This window comes from Stenella coeruleoalba (genome assembly GCF_951394435.1).
Source record: "Stenella coeruleoalba genome assembly, chromosome: 13".
Taxonomy (NCBI): Eukaryota; Metazoa; Chordata; class Mammalia; order Artiodactyla; family Delphinidae; genus Stenella; species Stenella coeruleoalba.
This window is the reverse complement of record NC_137159.1, coordinates 5,841,877-5,860,758: the sequence shown is the minus strand read 5'-3', so window position 1 is coordinate 5,860,758 and position 18,882 is coordinate 5,841,877. Positions and strand designations below refer to the sequence as shown.

At 46.1% G+C, this 18,882-nt stretch overlaps 1 protein-coding gene across 50 annotated transcripts in view; it reads left to right on the top strand.

The window, feature by feature from the left end:
- Positions 1–2,404: 2,404 nt before the first annotated feature.
- Positions 2,405–18,882, top strand: part of MAP4K4 (mitogen-activated protein kinase kinase kinase kinase 4) — a gene marked incomplete at its 5' end in the record, with an annotated part of 171,531 nt that continues 155,053 nt past the window's right edge. For 45 of the 50 annotated variants that reach the window (XR_013830945.1, XM_079940172.1, XM_079940191.1 and 42 more), the window contains 2 exons: positions 2,405–2,942; positions 3,289–3,354. Coding sequence is in view for 48 of the 50 variants with exons in the window: in XM_079940172.1 (XP_079796298.1) it covers positions 2,886–2,942; positions 3,289–3,354 (123 nt within the window). Of the gene's footprint in view, positions 2,943–3,258; positions 3,355–4,188; positions 4,207–18,882 lie in introns of those variants that run through there. The other 5 variants (XM_079940187.1, XM_079940168.1, XM_079940195.1 and 2 more) reach the window with 2 other exon arrangements.

The window sequence follows — 18,882 nt, the reverse complement described above, 5'->3', positions numbered from 1 at the left end:
TGTCCTTACCCCTGTCTTTATCTAGTGTACGGAAGAGGAAACGACGGAGGCTCGGAACTTAAGTAACAGGTGCCAGCCTGCATAACTGGTAAATAACAGAACTAGGTTCGGTTTTGCCCCCAATACAGCATACTTTCCACTAGAACTGTTTGGTGCTCTTTCCAGCTAGCTAGAATTTATAATGTTCCGACTTTAACAACAGCGATTTATGAAACTGTCCTACACCCATTAGCAGATTGTAAGCTCTGTCCTGATCTTCCTGATATCCCGGGCAAGGGCTAAGCCAGTGCCTTGCCCTGGGTAGGGACTTAAGAAAAGGTACTATATTGAAAGGAAGAAATAATTGTCACAATGGTAATATGGGAAAGAGCAGCTTAGGAGAGAGATTTAGAGAAAGCTGGTAGAAAGAGGAGTTGGTTTCTGAATTGAGCTTGAGGTGATGAAGAGAATTTGGCTAGGCAAAGAAGGGGTTGGTCCTCAGTGTCATGAAGTTAGAGTTGAGGCTGTGAACCCGTGGAAGGATGCTGGCTTGGAGGGTCCTGGCGTTTCTGCATCGGGTTCAGATGTAAACACCAAGCAAGTCAATTAATTTCTTTAGACGTTGGTTTCCCAATGTGTAAAGTGGGAAAAGTAAGAGTACCTACCATTTGGGGTTAATGTGAAGAATAAGGAGATAGTATATGTAAAGGATTTAGCACGTTGTTTGGACCCAATACCTGTTACCTATTATTAATAATAAATACTACTAAAATATTATTACTAGCACTGTGGTCTGAAAGTTCACACGTGCACCAGTCTAACTCTCTGAGTAAATTATTTACTTTATACTCATAGATAATTCCATTGCTGTTGGTAGATTAAAAAACAGAATTATTTAAAGGCACCACTAAATTCATAGGAACGCTTTGGTTACTATGATTTTTCTAATCAATGGACTCCAGGAGTCCCTGAATATATTTTAGCTTTATGAGAGATTCTCACAGTCGAAAATTTTGGAGGGACTTCCCTGGTGGTCCAGTGGTTAAGGCTTTGCCTTCCAGTTCAGGGGGTGCGGGTTCAATCCCTGGTCGGGGAGCTAAGATCCCACACGCCTTGCGGCCAAACAACCGAAACGTAAAACAGAAGCAATGTAGTAACAAATTCAATAACATCTTTAAAAATGGTCCACATCAAAAAAAAAAAAAAAAAAAAAAGGAAGAAAATCTTGGAAATCAAACTTTCGGGAGGCAGGAGAGTGCTAAACATATTCTGGGTAGAAGACTAACTTGGCCGAATCAGAGACTTGGATTTTGGGACTAGGCTGACCTGCTGAGAATCCCTCCTCCACTTCCAGGCTATGCCTTTAAAGAATTTAGGAAAATTCCTCAGCTTTCAGTACTTTGGTTTCCTCATCCTTAAAACGAGGATAACATCACCCTAAGGCTAAAGGAGGGGTTAAATTGATACTGTAAGTAAACCAAGAATTGGTAGACAATGATGATGGTGTTTGTGAAGCCCAACTAGAAGGGCCTTGGATTTTCATGAGGCCCCTGTTCTCAAAGTGTGATCCCTGTAACAGCAACTCAGCATCGTCTGAGAACTTGTTAGAAATTCAAGTTCTCAGGCCTACCCAACACTTGCTGAATCACAAAGTCTGGAGGTGGGGTCGGCAATCCGTGCTTTTACGATCTCTCTCGGTGATTCCCGGGGCGGGCACTCACATTTGAGAACCCGCTGTGAGGGAATAGGGAGCCATTGAAAGTTTTGGACAGTGGGGTGATAGTGATAACAATGACCGTTGTGCAGACCATATATTCTTGTTTAACAGGATGAAACTACCTAACTGCTGGCTAGCTTCCAGAGTTGCCGTAAGAAGCCCGTCTGTAGGTCCTCAGTGATCTCTAGGCACAAAACTCGGGTTAGGACTCCTGGCCCCTGCCACAGTGCGCAGCTACTGAGTGAGGTGCTCCTCGGCACAAGGCAGTTGGACGAGCTGCTCTGGATTCAGTTTCCGCTGAAAGTCTCAGGCGGGACCCGGCAGCCGTGTGATGCTCAGTGAAGCCCCAACCTAATCAGGCCACCGGTTTAGCCCGGAAAAGAAGAGAAAGGACAAGAAAACCAGGTAGGGAAACCGGAAGCGAGGGTCTTAAGGGGCCAGAATCTGGCGATGGGGGAAGGGACGGGATGGGAAGAGCTGGAGCGGGGGCGGGGCCGGGAGGACCCTCCTCCTCGGGGATGCTGGCGGAGCTGGGCGCGGCGGGCGGGGCGGGGCTCCGGGAGGGAGGGGTCGGCCCGCCCCTCCGCCCGGGGGTCCGGACCGGTTTCCCTTTGTCGCGGGCGCTCCCCACGCTCTCCCCGCTGCCCCTCCCCGCGCACCCGGCCCCGCGCGCGGCCGCCGTCCGGGCCCCACCCCTGCTGAATATTCACGCCGCGCCGCGCCCCTCGCCCCCAGCCCGGGCCGGCTCCGGGCGCGAACGCGCTTCCGCCCGCTTTTCCTGCCGGAGGAGGAAAGGGGGAGCTGTTTGCTCTCCTCAGAATACGTTTTCGGTGTCCCGTGTCTCCTCCTCCCGCGCCGCCGCCCCCCGCCGCGCGCCCGCCTCCGCCTCCGCCTCCCGGTCATCTTTGTCTGGCGGCCTCGCGCTCCGGGCTCCACTCTCGGTGGCGCCGCGGCCCCTGGTCCGGGCCGCTCGTGCAGGCGCGCGGCGGGGCGCGCGGCCGGGGCCTGAGGCGCGGGCAACGCCCGGGGTCCTGCCGGCCGCCCCGGCCATGGAGTGAGCGCCGCCGCCCGCCCGCCCGCCGCCCCCGGCCTCGCCCGCGGGCCCGCGCCGCCCTCCGGGCCTCCGACTCCCAGAAACACACCAGAGACCGATTGATTGTGACCGGGTTTTGGGTGCCAAAAAGGGAAAATGGCGAACGACTCCCCTGCAAAAAGTCTGGTGGACATCGACCTGTCCTCCCTGCGGGTGAGTGGCGGCCGCGGGGCGCGGGGAGCCGGGAGCGGGGAGCCGGGGCCGCGCCCTGGCCGGCCGGGTGCTCGGGCGCCGCCGCGGGCAGAGCCGCGGGCGCGGCGGCCCCTTTGTCTGCCCGCGTCAGCGGGTGCGGGGCCCGGGGCGCGACCCTCCGCCGGAGCCGCCGCCCGGGACCCCGACCCCGCGTGCCCCGACCCCCATCGCGGCTCTCGGGCGCCGGCGACCGCGCCGGGCGAAGCCCACCTCTGTGGTCGCCGCCCTTTCTCTCCAGCTGCCCCGCTTCTTTTATTCATTGTTGTGCTGCTTTCCGATGCTCACCCCTCCCCTCCTTCTCCTCCAGGATCCGGCTGGGATTTTCGAGCTGGTGGAAGTGGTGGGAAATGGCACCTACGGACAAGTCTATAAGGTCGGTGTGGGCGCCTCCTTTGTTTCCCGGGGACGGGTTGAAACTTCTGGTCCGGGGGCGACGGGGAGGCTGATGGATACGCCGCCGCCCGGCGGCCACGCCGCTCGGCTGAAGTTGGGAGAGGGGTCTCGCATCGCCGTCCCGCTGTTTTTCAGCAGAGTTTATATGCACACTGGCCTGAAAAGACCTCATTTCCTGGCTCTCAGTTAAGGAAATAAGCTCCACTCTTAGGCATGCACTTTTCTCCCATAAAATGGGCAAAGCATTTTTGCATCCGACAACCTACATTTTTCCCCGTCTTTCCCAGATCTGGCCTTCGGAGTTGGTGTGTTAATTAAAATTCAGTAGAGGCAGGCCTTGCTTGTGATTATCCCAAAACACTGCCTTGGCTTCCTTGAGAATTGTCTTCGTGTTCCCTCGTTTGAATGCTCGCCAGGCGCCCAGGGAGCGTAGTTCGGTGCTATTTGCTTCTCCTTTATAAGCAGCGTGCATTCTACTGATGGGTACATGTTTTGGGGAACCGGGGAACGGTGTGTGTTTGGGCAACAGGAGCAGGAAGACTTACAGTGTGACGATTATACGGTCTGAATTCCAGGAATAACCTGTTTGACAGGTGTGTAATTGAAACAGAAACGAGGCAAAGCCCAGGAGTGGAGAGGGTGCCCAGACTTTACACCCACCCCAGGTCTTTCTCTTTTTTTTTTTTCATACCTGCCCCCTCGCCCCCAGCAGTAAATGAAACTAACAAATCTGGAGACTCCGAGTCGGCTCTGAGTAGCTGACACCTCGTGAGACTAACCCGTGCTGCGTATTTTACCCAGCGCACATTCTGGAGTTTATGAGCAGCTCTAGGTAATGGAGGCGCAGGCCCTGAACGTTTGAAACAGAACGTGAAATTCTCCCTCTCCTGATTTGTTTCTTATTACTGAACGCTTTCTCAAAGTTATCTGCACCGGGGGTGTTTGGTAGCTGTTAGTGTTTTCTAGCTGGGTACAAGGTTGGGATAGAATAAAAAAAAAAAAAAAATCTTATGAAGCAGGGCTTTGTGGTTCGCTGTGAAGAATTGTCATTGTCTCATTAAAAATGGAGGGGGGGGGTTGGAAGCTGACTGTAGACATTTTCTTCGCCCAAATTAAGTGTGGATCCCATTGTCTGTTTTCTGCTCTGAGAATAGGGTTTCTCTATCTCTGGAAAGCCTCTCCCCAGCCCTGACTTACCCTGGCCTGGGCTGTGTCCCGGCCTGTGGCCTGAACTGGATGGAGTCAGTATTCTGAGGTGATCTCAAGTGAATCAGCATGTGTTTTGTTGGTTAACTGTTGGGGCCGGGGCCAGATTTTTGAATTTGAAAGAGAGCCCTGTGAGCTCAGCCTGCCGGGCTCAACTGAATTTGGAAGCTTTTGGAAAATTTTGGAAAAGATTGTGTTGCAACTCCCTGAGTGGTCTGCTAACTGGCTGAAAGATGTTCTTTCGCGAGCCCCAGTGTTTGTTTAAGCACCAGTCGGTTTTTTCTAACCCAGTTTTTCTGGCCAGATTCGAGTAGTGAGTGTGCCCTCGTCCAGCTGAACTAGCCAGAGCTTGTTTTTGACCTGGTTACACAGTAGTTGGATTGTTTGCGTCTTCTTTGGTCAGCGTGGATGTGAAGGCTGGTGAAGTGAACCAGGAGCCAGTGAAACCTGAACGGGTCTTAAAGGGTTTAAGAGCCGGGGGTTCTTTATGGGAGCAGGTGGGGCGGGTTCACTGCCGGGGGTTTCCCCTCCTCCTTCCCCCTTCGGTTTCATCCCCTCTTCCCCCAATCTTTTGAGATAGATTTGCTGAGCACAACATTTGGGGGAAGTTGGGATCCCCGACATTTGGGGATCGTGGCGGTGACCCGGCTCGCTGGCTCTCTCCCTATAAAGTCAGTACAGTTGAGGAGAAATTCTCAAATTATGCAAACTCGAGGAGTTAAGCAATCTGTGCAACCGTGCCGTACAATCACGAGCAAGAGTGCTTGAGATTTTGCTCGCCTGCAGTTGTTTTATTATTATGGAGAATTTGAACCGGACACTAGGGAGAGAGAGATCACCAGTTTAACAGTTACCAGCACGTGACTAATCTGGTTTTGTCTGTAGTCTTCCCTCTCTCCATCCATTATCTTCACATAAAACCCAGATACCATTTCACCCATAAATGCTTCAGTATGTATCTTTTTTTGTTTTTTAGATAGTCTCAGTGCTGTTCTCACACCAAAAAAACTAATTCCTTCCTATCAAATATTCAGGTTTTTTAAAAAATTGAAGTATAGTTGACTTACAATGTGTTAGTAAGGTATACAGCAAAGTGATTCAGTTTTATATATATATAGACACATATGTATGTGTGTGTGTGTATATATGTATATTTATATATATATATGTTTATGTTTTTCAGAGTCTTTTCCCTTACATGTTATTACAGAATATTGAGTAGTGTTCCCTGTGCCACACAGTAGGCCCTTGTTGGTTATCTATTTTATGTAGAGTCGTTTGTATATGTTCATCCCGAACTCCTAATTGATCCCCCCCACTTCCCCCTTCGGTGACCATAAGCTTGCTTCAGATGTTCAGTGTGAACATTTTCCTGATTATCTCATACATATTCTCTTACTATCACGAGAAGCTCTTTCATATTTATGAACTGATCCTGGGAAGTTTAGTCTTAGAGGTGGTGGCAATAGCAGAGACAGTTAACATTTCCATTCTCTCTTCTCTTTAAATGTGTACTTTCTAGAACCGTTTACGTCATGCCTAGGAGTTTAGGAATTTTGTTGGTACGATTTGCATATGGTGGTTTTGGGATTAGATTATTGACACTGTAGCATTTGTTTCCTGTTGCTAAACATCCACTAGTGTGACTAGCATCAGATTTTGGAAAATACTTGTGTCTAATTTGTTTTTTATAGAGAAGCTTTTTTTTTTTTAAACATAACTTTAGGTGAAACACCTGTAAGCTGAACAACCTGTAGTCCTAATTTATTTCATTGTTATATTTTCTATTTTTTGTTTTTTCTATGAACCTTTTTAGTGATTGTGGTTGCTTATTTTTAGAAGACTATGGTTACATGAAGTGAATGAGTCGAGAGGGAGTTTTCTGAGTTTTGATATGTTCTATGAAAATGGCTTTCTTGGGGATAGTTTATAATTTTCTCCATCTGACAAAAATGGTAAATAGTCTGGGTATAGTTGAACAGTATGTAACTTTACCTTTAAAAAAGGAGCTGAGACACAGGCTGTATTCTATTTAGAGAAATTTATTTTTTGCTTTAGATTTCTGAGAGATCATAGGGAAGGATACTCATAAAATGTGAAAAAAATTGTGAATTTCTGTTCACAGGGTTTCATTCAGAGTACCATATATTTATAAAAGAAGTGTCTGTAAGATGATCTTGTGCATGTTGAGTAGATACAGTGAATTTTAATTATTTTCATCAAAGGGAGAAACGATAATGTGAAAAGTCCAAACCAGAAACGATAGATCAAAGTTTGTTTTTTTGGAGTTTGTTATTTTTAACGTTTATTTGGCCATTTTTGTTTTTTCCTTGGGGTGGCTACTGTTATTTTGCATCTTGCAAGCGTCCAGTGGCCATTGTTCCAAAATGTCTTGGCTAAAGGCAGGAAAATCCTGCATCTGGAATGGCATGGTAGGGACCCGAGGGGAAGTTAGGGAGTTGAGAATCCAGCAGGCTCACAGGCCAGATGGAGAGAGCATCTTGACTCTGACCCTGTCTGACCCTGTCCTTGGAGGAGAGGGCCTTGGTGGACTGGACACCTTGAAGGTTGAGGACGAGGCTACGCTAGGCCCGAAGATGGTAAGCAGAGCTAACCTGAGAGTCGGCCACCTGTTAGGCGCTGTGCTAATGCTGTCCCCCTCTTTTATTGAAGAAAGGGGGGTATGTGTGGCCAAAGGGCTGAGGGTGACCTTTGGGAATGGTAGTAGGGCTTGGGGGTAGTGGGCATCTCGGGAGGGGTTATTCGTGTTGGCATTGAGGAGGTCCATCATTCCCTGGCATTGAGGGGCCATTGAAAGCTTTGTCGGGATTGGGGATCCCTGGGAGTAGGAGCCTTGGTCAGGGGAACTTTGGGGAAGGAGCAGGTACGGTGGTTGCCCTGGGGCAGTGGTCTAGGAGAGAGGAGGGGAAGGAAGGCCAGGGCAGGGCAGTAGAGAGAAGAGTGTTGGGGTGAATTCTTGGGCTTTGCTCCTTGCTAAATCCACTGCTTCTCTGCAGGCTTTGGTGTGACCCTTTAAACGGGTCCCCTGTTTGCCTGCTAGATTAGGAGGAGCCTTGGGGTTTGTGCAAGTGCTGAAATTGCTTTCGATTGCCATGTAAACTGTGTAGCTTTTTAAAGATCATCTTCGAAACGTTTTGGAGCAAGCCCTTAAACTTTGGGGAGGGGTGTTCCGCAAATGTTGCTTTGTCAGGGTGACGCCTCTTGTTCTTAAATGGAGGTAAAGACATCCACTGGGGCAAAATAAATTTTGTAGAACTAGATGTTTTCCTCAGGAGGAGGTTTGATCGGCCTCTGAGTGGCATGTACGGACTTGTTCTGAGACACAGAGTCCCTTCACGCTGGAAGGATTCTGGCCCTGGGTTAAGGGAGGGGGGATGAACCAACCCTGCTGAACACACGTAGGTGTGTGGCTCTCTTAAAAAATATCAACCCAAACTTCCAAAAACTGTTTTGGCCCTAAACTAAATCAGGAACGTCAGAAGCCTTGCAGAAAAACCAACCAGCAGATAAAACCCTGCTCGTGGTAGTTTTTTAACTCCTTATTGCTTGAAACTCTGTAATACAGTGTTTATTTGCATAGCTTGCAAGCTTGTATTTTGCCTTTTTTCTTGACCAAGTTTGGATCTATGTCTGTTTCTACATATTGACATTATCTGGGGGCACTTTTGGTACAGTGTGTGTGTTCATAGATTTTTGTGGATTGGCCTTTGAAAAGCAAAGACGATTTCTGAAAAAATATATCCTACTCTGGAGATAATGAATCCCTGAGCAGGTGTGCCAAGCCAGGGAATAACCTAAGGAGTTTCCTTCCCAGGGAACTAAAAATATTATAAACTAAAATACATTTTAGCCTAGAGATGGGTGCTTTGACACATGCATTTCTTACATGGTCTTTTGTTTCTCTGCTTTCTTAGTAAATAAATACTTGCACCTGGTTGTGAACAGCGTCTTGAGCCAAGACATTGCCCACCCTCAGAGCATCAAGTGCTTTCCATCTCTCAGCTGCACTAGGTTTAGATGCCTGTGCTTCTTATCATTAGTAACAGTGCTTTCACTTTTTCTCTATTCTAATGATTTAAATTGGCAGACAGCAGTGCATGTAAATGATTGTGCAAGTGCACTGCTTTCAGACCCAGGTGGTTCCGGTGCCGAAGCAGGACTGTTGCCCAGAGGGCAGCACTGATACGTGATACCCTGGAAACTTCACTCTCATCAAGGAAAATGTACAAAAGTTGACTGTGTGGCCATTCACTGTATTGGAGTCAAGAACTTAATTTACAGTGAGTTCTCAGGATCAAGCACTACCTATTTAGAATTTGTAATAATTTTACGGGTCAAAACAATATTAGGTCACCACCTCACCTTTTAAAAATCAGTGTTTTAAAAACTTTGTTTCTCGCACAAGTAGCTAGATATATAGCTAGCGGCTTGTGGGTCATCCTGTAAAGTACTTGCAAATAATTGCTTTGAATATTTACTACAGATTTTTTGTGAATTCAAGTTGGTTTTAATACTACTCTGAATTACCAGTGTTAAAATATTAAGATATATTTAATATGTAATTTGGGACCTCATTACATAGTCGCTGGGACGTGATTATCAGAGGGTAGAGATTACCTAGTACTTTTGGAAGATTTGATTGACAGTTATTTTGCTGTAATAATATGATAACACAAGAATTGAATCAGGATACATTTTTTGGACTTAGGGAGGGATGGCCAGGAAGAGAACGGAGACCAGGGCAATGTTATATTACCAGTGACCAGCGTGGCAGCCAGAGTCTTAGGTTTTTATGATATTCTGTTAGGAGGCTGGCTCGGTGATAAAAGTCTGCTGGCATCATTCAGAAGAGAAGTGAGTGATGTGTTGGCAGGGATAGAGTTGCGAGGCCCTGTTTTCTGTCAGAATTTCAAAAGGGAGGACAGAATGATAAGTTTTAGGACTTCTCAAAAGTTTTAAAAACTGGGATCTTAGAAACTCTGACATCTGCGTAGCATTGTGAGGAACTTAGAACTAATTTGGGGACACCAGTTAACCATACAGGGCTGGTTTCCTGCCACTTACAGTACTCACTGTGCTGCTACCGAGCTGGGCCCTGCCTGCCTGGTCACACAACGGTGCAGGAAGCAGGCAGTGTGTTTACCCTCCAGGAGTGCAGGGAAGACGGGGTGGACACAGCGTGCCAGATGTGTAACATCAGATGTGTACCATCCTGTGATGGCTCTGTCTCCCCAGGCCCTCCACCCAGACACAGCCCATGTGCCCGACCCCGGAGAGCTTTCCAGCCTCCGCAGGGCTGAAATAGTTCAAACACGTGACCAGAAAAGCGAGGTGAAAAAATAGACACAGAAAATGCCAGCCTGAATCTTTTCTTTTAATATTTATTTTATTGAAGTGCAGTTGACCTACAGTGTTGTGTTAATTTCTGCTGTACAGCAAAGTGATTCAGTTACATATATTACACACTCTTTTCATATTATATACACATTCTTTTTCATATTCTCTTCCATTACGGTTTATCACAGGATATTGAATGTAGTTCCCTGAGCCATACAGTAGGACCTTGTGGGGTTTTTTTTTCTTTTTTTTTGGCCGCATCGCATGGCGTGCGGGATCTTAGTTTCCTGACCAGGGATCGAACCCGGGCCCCCTGCAGTGGAAGCTTGGAGTCCTAACCACTGGCCTGGCAGGGAATTCCCAGGACCTTGTTGTTTATCCATTTCTATATACAGCATCTTTTTGTTATTAGAATCAAAGGACATCATATCACCCTGTCAACTTGCTATAAAAGTTTTTCCGCAGTCGTCAGTTTCTGAATTTACCTGGTTGTACCCCAGTCAGCAGAGCGGACCTGCGGGAGCCCTGAACTGGCAGGGTCGAGTCTGCACAGGGCTCTCTGTGAGCCCTTGGGCTGATGTGTTGCATTAGCGAGAGAACTGGGGGCCTTGTCCACGAGGAGGAGGGAGCTGGAGCCCAGGCTGCTTCCCTCTTTCTGCGGAATTGGCCCTCCATCCCTGGGGCATTGCAAGTATCTCAGATATGGCCAAGTGTTGACAGGTTTTCCTATTCAATTTTTAATCTTAACTAATTATTAAATTATTAAAAAGGAAAAAGCCCCCACTTTTGTGCTATGACTTAAAAACTTTCTTTTCATTATATGGCAGATAGGACCTTCAAACACTTGCCAAATTTAGGAATGCACATAGTTGCAGTCAGGTGACAAACTAAAGTTCTCTTATCAAAACTTGGCGTTGTCCTATCTCCAAGGGACATCTATTTTCTTTTTTCTAATGTCTTTTTTAAAAAAATTAATTAATTTATTTATGGCTGTGTTGGGTCTTCCTTTCTGTGCGAGGGCATTCTCTAGTTGCGGCAAGCGAGGCCACTCTTCATCACAGGGCGTGGGCCTCTCACTATTGCGGCCTCTCTTGTAGCGGAGCACAAGCTCCAGACACGCAGGCTCAGTAATTGTGGCTCACGGACCCAGCCGCTCCGCGGCATGTGGGATCTTCCCAGACCGGGGCTTGAACCCGTGCCCCCTGCATTGGCAGGCAGATTCTGAACCACTGCGCCACCAGGGAAGCCCGACATCTATTTTCAGTGCTTTTAGTTGCTCCATTTGAAGTTGACTGCTGTATTTCTAAACTATACGCTTACATGGCTGTTTCTTGATTTATCAGTTTTGTACACTTACTGACTTCTTGGGACGGTGGTTACAGTTCTTGAACTACTGGTGTGGTCCCACGTGAAGAATCAGCTATTATACTTGTCCCCCTCCCTTAAATGAGTATATCATAATTTGGGGTTAAAATGATAATTGTTTGTATTATACTGTTTATCTCTGAGCCAAGCAATCTAATATGATTACATCTTCTTTTTTAAACACTCCTTCCCCCTTGCGTTGCCTTTTTCGTTTGCTTAGTTTTCCATGTACTTGTCATTACCTTCCACCTCAAACGCCCTGAAAGTTAATATCAAGTACCTAGCAAAGTTCAGCCTTTATCAACAGTTTTTCTAAACACTTAAACACGTTAGATGACTCATTGTTTCAGATAACCTGTAGATTCTGCTTTTTTCTCCCTGGAGGGGAGCTGGCCAGGTATGCTTGGCCTCCCACCTTGGTGCATAGCTCTGCTCCTGGACCATCTGTTTCCTGGATGCCACAGTCTTTTTTTTTTTTTTGGTGTACTGCCTTTCTTTCCTGAAGCACATCCTCCAGTTGCTTTGTAAGTAAGGGTGCCTGGGGTGTAAAGGTTTTAAGTCTTTGGATGACCCAGAATGCTTTTGTTCTTCCTTTACGTGGGATTTATATGTTAGTGGGTGGAAAATATTCTAGGGTGAATATTCATTTTTCTCTTGGAATTTTGAAGTCATTGGTCTTTTGAGTGTGACCTGTTTTAAACTTCTTTGGGGAAGCTTTTAGGATATTCTCTTTATTCCTGGTGTTCTTAGATTTTATGAGTGTCTTGTGTTGTCATTCGCTGTTCCAGGTGCTTGGTTAATTCTTTTTCTTAGGAGCTGCCCTTTTTTTCTGGGAAATTTTTTTTTCTTCCCCTCCAAATTCCCTGCCTTCTCTTTCTGAAAGTCCTGTGAGTCACCTCTTTGATTTATTTTCTTATCTTTTCCTCTATTTTTGTCTTTTTGTTCTACTGTTATGAAATGTCTTTGACTTTCCATTTCAATATTTCTATTGAATTTTTAGCTTTGTCATATTTTTAATTTATAAGAGAAGCCCTCTTTCTCAGTTTTTTAATTAAAAAAACGCGTCTATTCCTTCGTGAATTTATCTAATCTCTCTGAGGATACTGAGTGTAGATACAGGTATTTTCTTTTGGTTGGTATTCTTGTGTCTCCGGTATTCCCCCCCACCCCCCCCCCCCCAATTTCCTCCAGATTTCAGTTTTCCTCTTTGTTTATTTGGGTTATTTATTTTTTTATTATTTGGCCATGCCATGTGGCATGCGGGATCTTAGTTCCCCAGCCAGGGATTGAACCTGGACCCTCGGCAGTGAAAGCCTGGAATCCGAACCACTGGACCGCCAGGGAAGTCCTGGGTCTTTGTCTTTAACGCTGAAGATTGTCCTTAAATACTTGGAGATGGGTGACTCTGCTCGTATTTGACTGAGGCACTAGCAGTGACTTGGAGGCTGCTGACTGCTGGTAATTCAGTTTAGGGAGTGCAGGTGGGCCCAGTATATTCTCGTGGATGGGGAACCCCAGCTGAACATCTGAAGGGCTTTTCTTTGGGGTTTCTCTAAGAAGAACACCCAGAAGCTTTTCCTGCTTGGGGGCTGTGCACGTTTATTGGCCTGTGGGGCTCAGGTGGAGGAAGGAGGCTGGAGATGTGCCGTCTGATATCTTAGCTTTGCAGCCCTGTGGCTTGCCGCTTTCCCTCCTGTCCTCACATCTGGAGCATTTCTCCTTCAGCTTCTTCAGGGCCTGAGCCTCTGGTTTCCTGGACTGTGAGGTAGAGAAAGGGGGGGCCTGGGACGCTGTGCCACCACGTGTCCCCTCTCCTCATTTTAGCCTCATACTTCGTTTGGTATCAGTTGCTTCCAAATGAGGATCTCCTCAGGGTTCTGTGCAAATTGCCTCACTTTTGGTGTCCCCTCAGTGGGCACTTAGATTATAACTTTTTTCTCTTTGCTCCATCCATTAAAAAAAAAAAATTATTTATTTATTTGGTTGCACCGCGTCTTAGTTGTGGCAGGTCGGCTCCTTAGTTGAGGCACATGGGCTCCTTAGTTGGGGCATGCAAACTCTTAGTTGCGGCACGCGTGTGGGATCTAGTTCCCTTACCAGGGATCGAACCCGGGGCCCCTGCATTGGGAGCGCAGAGTCTTAACCACTCTGCCACCAGGGAAGTCCCTTCATTTTTTTTTTTAAGTCGTTTTTTTTCTTGTATTTTATTTTATTATTTATTTTCTTTTGGCCGCACCTTGCCGCGTGCAGGATCTTAGTTCCCCGACCAGGACCGAACCCGTGCCCCCTGCAGTGGAAGCGTGGAGTCTTAACTGCTGGACCACCAGGGAAGTCCCTGCTCCATCCATATTTTAGCGGTCAAAACCTGATAGTAACAATCTGTGCCGTCATTTCTTCCCCTTGATCTCTTTATGCTTCTTATAATCATTTTTATGGGAATGAACCCCTGTGACTCATGTGATCAGTCCCCCAGACCAGGAGTCAATTAGAAGTTGCATCTTTGATTTCACACCTGTGGTTTTGTTCAGGCGTGGGCTACTTTTCATCCGGAGCAGTAACCACAAAAACAGCAATGCCAACAACAAAAATGAAAACAGGAGTGGAGCAGCGCCTTAGGGCTGATACTTAAAGTGGGAGATGCAACCCAGGGACGGGGGCCATGCAGGCGTGCTGGGTGGGCATCCCCAGGCTCACTGCTGTCCCACACCAGCCTCCAGGAGACACGGAAGTTTGTTCAACGGGTTTGTTTTTTTAAACAGCTTTATTGAGGTGTATTTTTTATATCACGGAATTCACCCGCCTCAAGCCTGCATTTCAAGGTTTTTTCGTAGATGTACTGAGTGGCACAGCTGTCCCCACAGATCAGTGTCCAGCACTTCCATCGCCCCAGCAGGATCCCTCCTACCCTTTCACAGTGAACCCCTGTCCCATCCCAGAGCTTCAGACAACCGCCGTCTATTTTCTGTCTCTATAAATTCGCCTTTTTTGAGCATTGCATATAAATAAAATCATGCCACGTGTGGTCGCTGGTGTATGATTCCTTTCACTTTGCATAATGCTTCTGAGGTTTGTCCATGCCGCTGAGCGTGGTAGTTTGTTCCTTTTTATGTCTGGATGGTGTCCAGGGTATGGACGGGCTGTGTTTTGTCCACCAGTTCGCCAGCTGATGGACGTCACAGTTGTTTCTAGATTTTGGCTGTTGGGAGGAGTGCCTTCAGCAGGTGTTTGGGCCTCGCATCTCAGATGCTTTCGGAAGAGTTGCACCTGGGAGCCTTACATAGCAGGAGAAAAGAGGGGGCATGTGTTTGCTGGGGTCTACCCCTTTCTCGGCAGCATAACTCCACACCTCCCGGTTCTGATGACACGGCCGCCTGTCTCTGCTTCCCTGAAACCTTTACCTTCCCCACTCTTAGTATTAGTCATCACTGCATTTAGGTCATTTCTTGAAACATCTGAAAACAGTTTCTTATCGCCATAAAGACAAACTGTTCACTATCAGTGAGGTCATTGGTATCAGGAACTAGACCAAACCGGTTTTTCCTTCTCACATTTTATTGGGGGATTCCATTGTCAATAGTCAGCCCTTTGCCATGTGATGCTAAAGACTGGAGTTTTCCTTTATCTCAGACAGAAGCTGTTGACTCACCGGGATTTGAAAAAATAAAACAAAATCTAGTATCTTTGGTCAGAAGGACATATACCAAGTTAAATAAATGATTTGTTGCGTTACATGGGGGAATACAGTTGCTCATTTGATTTTCTTCAGGTGTACCTTTTAGAGTATTCTTTTCATCTTACATTCTAAAGAAAATTTTTTTTGAATTTTATTTTATTTATTTTTTTATACAGCAGGTTCTTGTTAGTTATCCATTTTATACATGTTAGTGTTTATATGTCAATCCCAATCTCCCAATTCATCATATCTCTTATTGGGGGCTTCAGTGCATTCAGATCAAATCTAAATTTAATGTTAGTGTACTTCTGGAAAATTCTCATACTTAGAGCTATATTCTTACCTGTTTATGATACTAACTGAATACTGTTGACAGCCAGAACCGTTGCCCCAGCAGTAACTCTGGGACCCTCTATGTAGTTGCCCTGTAGTTTTGCTGACTATTCAGTTTGGAGACCTCAAGTCAAAGACTGAATATTACCCAAGTCAGGGTTGTGCATCCAAGGGACACACGGGTTATTGGGACCCGAGTCAGGCAGTGAGGGTGGCTCAGGTGGCGCAGGATTCGCTGAGTGTGTTCGTTCACCCGCGGGGCCTGCCTGCAGTTCTGGGGCCTCTCCTGTTTGAACTTGGCATCTCCGTGTGTCCACGTGCTCCTCATCCGCTCTTGTTGCCCCTTCCCTTAGTTGCCAGAAAAGACTTGTGAATGTTCAGCTCTTTACTCTTCAGTGACTTGGGGGCTTAGTATCTGGTTTGTGTGTCGCTGTTTGTGAGATATCTGAGCCTGCTCTGCTAGGCAGCTCTCCTCTCAGTCCTGTTACTCCAGAGCTCGCTGCGGACGTGGCGTGTGCCAGGCATCCCTCGAGGCTCCTTGCTGGTGGCAGTGGACAAGAAGAGCGGTCAGCGCGTGCCTTGTGCAGCACGTAGCTTGAGGAGGAGGGTACTGCAGATGGGGAAGAGCGGCCCGTGGGAGTGGATGGCTAAGCTGGACCTGATACGGTGGACACGTGGTACGCAGTGAAGCTTTATGGTTTAGATTCAGAGTCTCTGGTTGAGGCTGAGATGGGTGAGCAGCTGGAGCTGATGGCTCCTCATCTTGGTTAATAGAACTCTGAATAGAGATAGGAGGGGTGTGTTCCATTGATTATGGTAATTGCCTGCCCCTGTCAGTTGCCTGGAGCGTCTGTCTCTTGGCAGGCCTCGCATCCTTTGTCTGCTGCTGGTGTGGCGTCCGGACTGTCCTGAGTTAGGAGTTAGCAGCTCTTGGTCGAGCACCCTCAGCATCCCCATAGAGAGAAGGGTGGGGAGTGCGCTCTCATCACACCTCAGGGCGTCCTGTGAGCAACACGTGGTGCTCATACTTGGAGACGGACGGCCCAGAGAGGGGGGGACACGTGGTGGGATGGTTACCCGCCGGACCGCCGACCTTAGGGCTGCAAGCGACCTCTGTGAAATGGGATCACTGGTGTACAGACAGCCTTAGGATACTCAGATAGCTTTTAACAAGTTTCTGGAGTTCAGGTTATACAAGGAAATGATTTCAAAGATGAGGTTTTGCATTTCTTTTTAGGTGCTATATATTTGCTTTTTGATAATACAGATAAAAGGTAATTTTCTTTTCCCGAGCTTACTGAGTAAAATGGTCTTGTGGGCTTTTTTGAAAAAAATTTAATATCGAGTGAAATATTTCTAACCTTTCTCTAATTACACTGGAAAAGACCTTTTTAATTGCTAATGCCAGCCATCAAAATGTGAAAAAAAGTTTGTTTTATTTTGTTTAAACGAGGCCTCTGTCAGTCATCAACCCCAAGGTTGAATTAGACATTTCATCAGTTTGCTACTCAATTAGCTGAAAATATATATTCTCTTTTTTACTTACTATATGAAAAAAGTGATTTAAAATGCTAAATTTTACATAGGATGTTGATTTTTTTCCCTTGACCTTTCTTCTTTCATTTCTTTCTGGCTCTTTCTACTGAGGACTTTGTCTCTTTGGTAGTTTGTCTTTTTCCCTTTTTTCTTTCTTTTGAATTAAATAATTGAGTGTTTTTTGTGATTCCATTTTCTGGCTTATTAGCTGTAACTTCTACTTTATTGTTTCATACATTACTTTAGGGTTTACAGTACATACTTGTAACCTATCACAGTTTACCTTCAAATCGTAAATACTTCATATGTAATATAAGGACATTACAGTAGTATCACTTCTGTTTCTCCCTACCTGGCCTTATAGTATTTTGTTATATATTTTACTTTTATATATGTTATAAACCTCAAAATATATTGGTGCTATTTTTGCTCAGTCAGCTATCTTTTTTTTTTTTTTTTTTTTTTTGCGGTACGCGGGCCTCTCACTACTGTGGCCTCTCCCGTTGCGGAGCACAGGCTCCGGACGCGCAGGCTCAGCGGCCATGGCCCATGGGCCCAGCCGCTCCGCGGCATGTGGGATCCTCCCGGACCGGGGCACAAACCCGCGTCCCCTGCATCGGCAGGCGGACTCTCAACCACTGCGCCACCAGGGAAGCCCAGTCAGCTATCTTTTAAAAAGATATAAATAGTAAGAAAAAACCCTAATACATGTACCCATGTGGTTGTTAGCATTTCTGGTGCTTTTCGTTCCTGGTGTAAATCCGTATTTCTATCAGGTACCATTTTCCTTCTGCCTGAAGGACTTACGTTGTCATTTTTTATAGTACAGGTCTGCTGGGTGATGAATTCTTTCAGTTTTCGTATGTCTGAAAATTTTTGTGCTTTTGATTTTGAAAGAATTTTTGCTGAGTATAGAATTCCAGGTTGCTATTTTTTTCCCTTGTCTTAGAGATGTTACTCCACTGTTGTCTCACTTGAATTGTTTCTGCTGAGAAATTTGCTGTTCTTATTTTGTTCCTTTTTACATGTCTTTTTTTTTTTTCTTGTCCTGACTGCTTTTAAGAGTCTCCGTTTACCCCTGGTGTTGAGCAATTTGATTATGACGTGCCCTGGTGTGCTTCTCTTCACGTTTCTCGTGCTTGGGGTTTGGGAGCTTGGGTCTGTGCGTTTAGAAGTTTCATAAAATTTGGAAGATTTTTGGCCGCTGTTTCTTCAGTTCTTTTTTTTCTTCCCCCCTCACTTCTCTTCCCTCTTCTTGGTCTTGGGGACTCCCATTGAATGTTTATTAAGCCACCTGAAGTTGTCTCGGAGCTCACAGATGTATCTTTTTTTTTTTCTTTTTGTGCTTCATTTTGGTTAGTTTCTTCTGCTCTGCATTCATGTTAACTTTCTTTTTCATCGTGGACTCTGCCATTAATTCCATCCCACGTATTTTTCATCTCTGGTGTTGTATTTGCATCTCTAGAAGATCTGGGTGTTTTAAAAATATTTTCTAGATCTCTGCTTTTGAGCATATGCATACAGTTATAATAGCTGGTTGCGTGTCCTTGCCTATAGTTTTAATATCTATGCCAGTATTGCGTTGAATACAGTTATAATAGCTGCTTGAGTGTCCTTGCCTATGATTAATATCTATGCCAGCATTGGGTTGGTTTCGATGGATGGTCGTCACTGTTGGTTATGTTTTCCCGTCTGGTAATCTCGGCGTGGATGTGAGACATGAACTTTACCTTGTTGGGTGCTTCCTATAAGTATTCTTGAGCTTTGTTCTGGGGTGCAGTTAAGCTACATGGAAATAACTTGATCCTTTTGTGTCTTGCTTTTATGGTTTTTGTTAGGGAGATCTGGATCAGTGCTCAGTCTAATGCTAGTTATATCCCACTGCTCAGGCAAGACCTCTCTGAGTTCTCAGTTGCCCATGATTTATGAGTTTTTCCATTTGTTTAGTGGGAACAGGCACTATTTCCATCTGTGTGAGCACTTGCACTGTTCCTTCCAATCCTTTTGAATGTTTTTTCCCCCCAGCCTTGGTAGTTT